Genomic DNA, 7,995 nt, shown 5'->3' on the forward strand with positions numbered 1-7,995 from the left:
CCGTTGTAAATCTCGTTACAGAAACTTAAGAGTTTTTTTTCAGCGGTGGGAATTATTATAAAGAACGAGTCTTGCTTTTTAACACCGATGAAACTGCATACCTATATGTTAAAGGCAAGTAAACAATTACAAAAAACTTATACTAATATACGGTTCTACTAATATAGGGTAGCTGAGGTAGTGCGGCAGCAATTCAAAAATGTTAACGACGAAAAAAATATGAAAGTTTAGAATAGTATTGAAAAAAAAAAAGACGATTTGCCACGTTGCGTAACATTAAAATCTTAATGCCGGTCAAGAAATAGAAATAATCCAAGCAACCGTTACAAATCCTGCTTTGATAACCGCAAACTTTACAAATATGCAACAATAACGTCTGTTGAGGTGGAGAGCTTTTCCTTTTTGAAGTGGATATATTCCGTTAGAGACGTAGCCTAACCGCAAGTTATTTAAAACAACTTTTGATCTGTTATAGAGAGTCAGTTCATGAAAGAACGACGTTGATAAATTAATCAATTGACAATTGACTTATGGTAATTCATATCGTGAAAATCCAAATGCCTCATAATTAAAATTTAATTAACATCTCTATATTAATGAACACCGCTTCATTTACTTCCCAAACTATCCTATTGTGACATCATTGCGATAAAACTCCGGCGTCTACTCATATTTATTCAGCTAAGAAGTTTGATTAATCCTTTCCACATTCATTGTAATTTTATTTTGACAAAAACTTTTCTCCTCTATCAAAAATGTTTGCATATAAACTGTATGCAGACAGTTTAGATACGCATTTAGATTACGCAAATATGACCAAGTATTTAACTTCCGTTCACAGCTCAAGTGGCTCCCTATCCGCCTTCGTCGTAACTCTCACGTTTTGTTCCATTTATATTATATTCTTTCAACCCGTAACGCCCCGCTATCTCCAGAACGGCTTCAGTTTTCTCTGTTCTGCTAGGTGCACCGAGATTTTTGATTCTTTCTGCCACATCTTCGTCTTTAAAATTCTACAATATAATCATTCCTTTATAGAATTTTAAAGACGAAGATAGCGCTAGTTAAAATATTTTACAGGTTACACAAGTCCAAACAAGACCTTCTGTAATTAGCGTCCACTTATTTTCAAAATACGTGCGCACTGTTTAAAATTAGCGATTACTTGTCTATCAGTAGGTTAGGTTATGTAAGGTCCTTAAAAATTAAACCTCGTTTAAAAATTAATACCCTAACATAAAAAAGATGTAGGTCAACATACTGAAAAAAATGGGCGTAAGATATCAGTGCGTTAAGTTGAAAAAATTGTCAAGCATTCAGAAAAAAAAAAACAATAAATAAATTGACGAGGATTCTGATGTTAGAGTATTGTGATAACACAGCTTATTTCTGTGCAATTGATATTTTTTACGATATTTTTGTCAACATGGAACGTGCCTATCGCCTCTATAATAATCAAGAAATTGGCAATATTCAATTTGATTACGGATTGTGCAATCGGAACGCTAATGATGCTGAAAGAACGTACGAGAGGTTCTTTCCCGTCCCGACATTCGTTCGTATTCATTTGCAACTGACTGCAAATGGCACAAGATAAGACACCCTGTCAACGACCGTGTTCGTCTTGTGGCACCTGAAGACGAAGAGGAAATTTCAAGCATTATCGTGATCATAGAAAACCCGAGACTGAGCACTAGACAAATAGCAGTGAGGAAAATTTTAAAGAGAGAGGGTCTGCATTCTGCAGTTAACAACCCCTATCACTTCCGACGGGTTCAAGACATTACCGAGCCCGATAAAAGTGCAAGTTTATTCCTCCTGGATTTTAAGAAGAACGCAAGGTGACGAAGCTTTTTTTGCGTATAATTATGTGGACAGACGAAGCTACTTTTACAAGATCCGGCTATACGAACCACTGAAACAATCAACTGTGGCAGCAAGAAAATCCCCATGCCATAAGACAGAGCTCATTCCAGCACAAGTTTTCTGTGAAGCTGATATTACCAGGGACGATGAATGGTGCAAGTTTCTGAAGTTTCTTCAGACGCAGCTTCTGGACGCCTTCATGGAACTACCATTACATTACAGGGTTAAAATAACTGACCACATTTTGCAGTACTTGTACGCAATTATTTACATGATAAAAGTCGCCGTGAATCGGGCGCAGGGGAGATATCGCATGGCCGTCACGCTCCCCGGACTTGACCCGGACATATCCGAGATAAGGGAAAACTGATCAAGACGATCGCCTACTATAACGATTTATTCGTTTTGTTTTTTATTAAACAAGATTTCTTTCTTGTTTGTGATTTGATAATTTAAGGATATGTAAACAAAAATGCGAATAAATTATTCTTTGGAACTAAAGTTGACGCTCATTACAAAAGGTCTTGTTTGGAATCGTGTAACTTGTGAAATGTTTTAACTAGCGCTATCATTTTGATGTCAACTTTCAGAGAATATCCTATCATTGAACACAAAAAAAGAATGACTAGGTTTTAAAAAAATTAGAGACGATATTTCTTTTTGTTATTAAATCTCGAGTAATTGTGGAAAATTCTCTGTGACATTTACACTTAAAATGTAAGCCGTCGTTTTTTTTAATGTAATACGGTTTTTTGGACAGATAATGACTAACGAAGCGCAGTTGTGTTTCGCGCCATGATACTTTGCGGGAGTGCAATTTAAAAATAGTTAAGAAAAAACAGGTATGGGGGTGATAAAATTCATCGTACTATACATACGTGGATAACGGCTCCACTATAATAGTTGTACAAAGACATTGTATTATAGTAAAATCCATCCCCCTTAAAAGGCTATATCTTTAATAACAACTATCCTACTTTCATTACAAACGTAACATTTTAAATGAACTTACCCTCTAGCATCCTGCCTCCAATAGGGCGCATACAGTCCGCTAAAGGCAGGCACAAACACAACACTACCGTTTTCAGATGCGTTCTCCGCTAGTTCTTGCGAGTCCTTGGCACTTTCCAACAATCCTATATTATCTTTCAACCATCCCAACGCAGCGCCGGCTATAGCAACCTTAAAATTAATTACCATTAAAAAAAACAGTAAAAAAACTATTCATTACAAAAAAATTTATAAAACGTAAATGGAAACTAACCGAACCTTCTAGAGCATAAACAGGTGGGTTTTTGCTACCCAACTGAAAAGCAACAGTAGTCAGCAAACCTCTACTGGAATTGACACGAATGTCACCCGTGTTGTAAAGCACAAAACAACCTGTGCCATATGTAGCTTTCGCCTGACCCCTCTGTAGGCACATTTGACCTACTAATGCGGCTTGCTGATCACCTAGGCAGCCTGATATTGGAATTTCCCTGAGTGGTCCATCAGTTATGTAACCATATACCTGAAATGACGACATATATCTGCAATAATATCTTGAACAATGAATGGCGAATAAACATAAATGACACGTGCATGACACTACAAACAAGATTGCGTCAGATATTTTTGCGCGTGTCGTTGTGCAGGATGGTCAGGACCTTGATTTGTGACACACCACAGTAAATGTAATAACAATGATTGAATAAATATTATTGTAATCAACACCATTGATGTCAATACGACCTATTTTACCTCTGAACTGGATTTAATTTCTGGCAGGACAGGACTTGTGATTTCAAAAAACTTCAACAGTAACGGATCCCACTTCAAGTTTTCAATGTTCATCAGCATTGTTCTTGAGGCATTTGACACGTCAGTTACATGTTTTCCACCATTGGGTCCACCTAAAATATTATAAAGGTAAACGGCCGGTTCAATCGTCCGCATTTGGTTTACATTAAATGTATTTTTTATTAATTATAGTTCGTCTCATCAACGATGTCGCGCAGATTTGTCAAATCTAGTCTTTAATAACACGACAACACGAGTCAAAAAACGCGTCGTCGTGAATGACACGATCCATAGGTATTAACTATATTTTTAAGTCAATTTCAATGCTGAAAATTTTCCCAATAGAATAATATTGTTTCCTAAATAATTTTTTAGCAAGAAAAGCATCACTGAAAAGGTTACATGGTCTAGTTTACCACCGTGGATAAAGCATAACCACCGGTTTTATCTATTGTGATAAAACAGCAGTAAATATACTAGAGAATTCCAGTCTTAATACATTCACCGTGGCTTTTAATATAAGCCTAATCATGTCATACTAATGATAACATATCAGCTTAGATAACAATATTTTAACTGTTGTAGGTTAATCTAAACCAATTGCACTCAAGCAAAGTACACAGATATTAATCTTATTTAGATACCAATAAATTTATAAGGTTTTAGAAATTCATTAAAATATGCCTCATTATCCTAATGAGGCCACTACAACAGGCCACAATTACTCATCAATATCATCATACCATCACAATTTTAAACCATGCTTTGTTCCAATTAAAAGTACCTATCACAATTACTAAAAAGTCAGAATCATACCAGTTAAATTCCAAATAATCCAAGTATCCACAGTACCAAAGCAGCATGTGCCATTCTTCATAGCCTGCTTCACTGAGTCCACATTATCAATGAGCCACCTAAGCTTCACAGCACTGAAGTACGGGGACAGTGGTAAACCACACAGCGGCTAGAAATATAGTCATGTTTTAGTCAGAAATATGACAAGAAAGTTGAAATTATGACACATTGCAACAAAGATTATCTCCTAAGATCATAAACATTATACAGAAAACCAAATAATTTATATTGGTACAATACTTTCAGGTTATTGTACAAACTGCTAGACAAGATGTGGAGGTTTTTTTTTTAATGTATGCTCGCCAATTACTCTAACTTGTTGTTTGAAATGGTTTTGGTCTCTTTGTCATCAAATCAGGATCTGAAGATGGGATTCAGGAGAAACTGAAGGAACTCCTCAAATTTTATAGGAATACCTATAGTAATTTCAGTATTTTTTAAAGTATAATATAATTTGCTTTCAGGAATGGTTTAAAGTATGGTTTTACAGTAATAGTTTTATTTTTAATAAACATCACATGAACTGGCAGTGCTTACAAACAGTGTAACATATTTACTAAAAATTAATACCTTACATTTAGATTTAGTCATCCAAGAAACTGAGTTGTACACTTAAGATAAAAACATTTATGAATTTCAAATAGGAGCTTGCCTCGGCATAATGTTGCAATGTATTTACTAACTAAATAAAATGCTGGTTCTTCAGGCAGACCCTTAATATATCGTCCCTAACTTGCTGACAGTCAGAAACTTGAGTGGCTTGGAGTTATATTAATATTATGAGTATGTACTAAATGTATGTATGAGCTAAATTAGTGATTATAGTTATACATTGAAATGAGTATAGGTATAAACATATCACTACAACAAATAAAATAAATAAACACCTCCCCCTCCCGCGTTTGTCTGTTTTATGTGTACTTTCGCATTAAACTCAAAAACTACTGAATGGATATGAATAGAGTGATTCTTGATTCCTCATTAGGTGTATAATTTGATAAGGTTTTTTGTAACCCATGCAAAGCCGGGGCAGGTTGCTAGTGCTTAATGAAGGTAAAAACAAAATAAAGACATAAGGTGTATAAATACAATAATCATTATAAATATAATGGCGTGACCCTAGTACAGTCACCACCAGATACATCAGATCGGCCAGAGTGCTCAGAAAAATCTGAACACGCCTCTATTGTCAATGCATTAGGATGCATATTCAGATATTTTTGAGCACCTCAGCTGCTCCGATACAGACTATACCAGGAGCTAGCGTGTTTTGTATTACTATAAGATGTTGATTACTTCATAATTTAAAACTACTTATTGCATTCGGTTGTTCTCTTGTTAAAGATTATCTCACACTTACTTCTGAGAAGTGAGCAGAGATAAGCATATACTTTATACTGAGGCCATAATGTTTAAAGAGAACATAGTTTCTTGCACTATGTTTTAACAGTAATTACTAACCTTTGTATCCTAATCTGAAGACCTTTGATTCATATCACTATAATATTAGCAGCTAAGCCACGCAACATCACATAAATGTGCAAGTAACTAAGAATGTAAATAATATGTATGTTTGTTAACAGTTTCATTGTAGTTTAGAACAAATCCAATGTCCATAACTGTATTGGTGCAGATATACTGACCATGACTTAATGACAAAATAGAGCCCAAGGTTACATACAAAATGTTTTCTTTAAAAATACCATCTGCCACTCATTTTAAATATTCTCAATGCCAAAGCGACCTAGAAGATGTCAAGAAAATTATTATATCTAGCAAGCTTCTCTTACTGAAATGCCACAAACGTTTCAGTTTCAGGGAAATGCCATCATTACTGCAATGTACTAAAAAATAAATGTACTTCTACAAAACTAGTCTGGATTTGTCAAGTACACAATCACAAGTGTTCTCCCAAATTAAGTGATATCATCACTATATAATAATTTAAATGATTTAAGGAAAACAAGATTTACAGAGATAGACCAAACTTTAGTATCTGGTAGGTATATCTTATCACAATAATAAAATCTAGCACTAGAGCTGCCATTGTCAATGGAGCAAAGTTCAAAGAATAAGGTAGATCTTACAAAGACACAACTTGTTTTAGCATATCTTATTCTGTCTAGTTATGCTGTTTTGCCATAACAGGACAAAAGAATAACAAGATTTTATAATTTTACCTTAAGATAGTTCTGATTTCTAGTTTTGTTAGGCACAGTGTCCAGGAGTTTGTCTATAGTGGCTGTTGTTCTCATGTCAAGCCACACTATAGCATTGTACAAAGGTTTTCCTGTATTACGATCCCATACTATTGTAGTTTCTCGCTGATTTGTTACTCCCACTGCTAATATATCCTAGAAATATTAAATTAAGTTATACTTGGTCCATATGCTATACACGACATTATAGAAGTATTTTATTTCTTTCTAATATAGCAAATAAGGGATAAGGTAGTAAGCTTGGGGACAGGGTCAGTTGCCCCAAAATGAAAAGTATACAATAGGTACAAATGAAGGTGTTTTATTTCTACATGAAATTGTTCCACATTAAGTAATGAAATAATTACATTTCGGTGAATAGTGAATTAAATTTATTTGCTAATTGCAGCAAATCTATGAACCAACAATTCTGAGATTTCTTTATCTCATTATATTTTAGAATTACTGTTGCATTGTCCACATTATCAGAAAAGTTATAAAGACATAAAATTAATTTATAATCGGCTAGGTTTAGAATTCGGCTAAATATTTGTATAAAAAATTAATAATATACCTTAGCTCTTCCGCCCATTGCTTCTAGTTTCTCGACTGCTTTTTCTACGCATGTTGTCACAACTTCGAGAATAGCCATAGGATCTTGTTCAACCCACCCTTCCTGAGGGAAATGCTGATCCAAAGATTTTTGATGCAACGCGACGACTTCCGAAGAGTTGGCTTTGAAAATGATAAATCTTGCGCTAGAGGTGCCCTCGTCAATGGCGCCGACGAGAGGTCCGAATTTCCCGTACTCAGTCATTTCCACCGCAGTTTTCTATCAATCTTGTGTTTCAAAATGGATCAGTATTACCGGATGACCCTTATCTAATACGCGCGAGTATTATCACAATAATAAATTCTAACAAGATTTTTAACAGATAACAAAATTATAATTAACGAAATCCTGTTCAACTGACTGTCACTAAATTTTGAAAAACCTTATATTGTATTGAATTTCATAACAAAAAGTACTTTAATACTAGTCATTGCTCACTTTATTTTATCTGTTTATGTCAGACAAGAAAATAAATCGAAGGAGACAAATTTCAAAATAGAAGTCAACAACAACCTTGAATGCCACAGTAGCTTTACTCTACTCGCTTTACTATACAGCAAAGAGTAAAGTATACAGGAATAGAGAGCCCTCTTGAAGCCTGTTAAGGAAACTACTTTCGAAGCGCTATCTCTATTTTGTATCCGAAACTAGGTATGTATACTGCGTGCACATCTACATATG

At 34.8% G+C, this 7,995-nt stretch overlaps 1 protein-coding gene across 1 annotated transcript in view; it reads right to left on the bottom strand.

The window, feature by feature from the left end:
- Window positions 1-7,774, bottom strand: part of LOC133531353 (glycerol kinase-like) — a 28,126-nt gene extending 20,352 nt beyond the window's left edge. The window contains exons 1-6 of the mRNA XM_061869558.1: window positions 7,276-7,774; window positions 6,684-6,857; window positions 4,465-4,612; window positions 3,610-3,761; window positions 3,131-3,379; window positions 2,879-3,048 (exon numbers count right to left, since the gene is read on the bottom strand). Coding sequence (XP_061725542.1) covers window positions 2,879-3,048; window positions 3,131-3,379; window positions 3,610-3,761; window positions 4,465-4,612; window positions 6,684-6,857; window positions 7,276-7,518 — 1,136 coding nt within the window. The 5' untranslated portion in view covers window positions 7,519-7,774. The remainder of the gene's footprint in view (window positions 1-2,878; window positions 3,049-3,130; window positions 3,380-3,609; window positions 3,762-4,464; window positions 4,613-6,683; window positions 6,858-7,275) is intronic.
- Between the last annotated feature and the right edge of the window lie 221 nt (window positions 7,775-7,995).

Source organism: Cydia pomonella, chromosome 1, assembly GCF_033807575.1.
Source record: "Cydia pomonella isolate Wapato2018A chromosome 1, ilCydPomo1, whole genome shotgun sequence".
Lineage (NCBI taxonomy): Eukaryota > Metazoa > Arthropoda > Insecta > Lepidoptera > Tortricidae > Cydia > Cydia pomonella.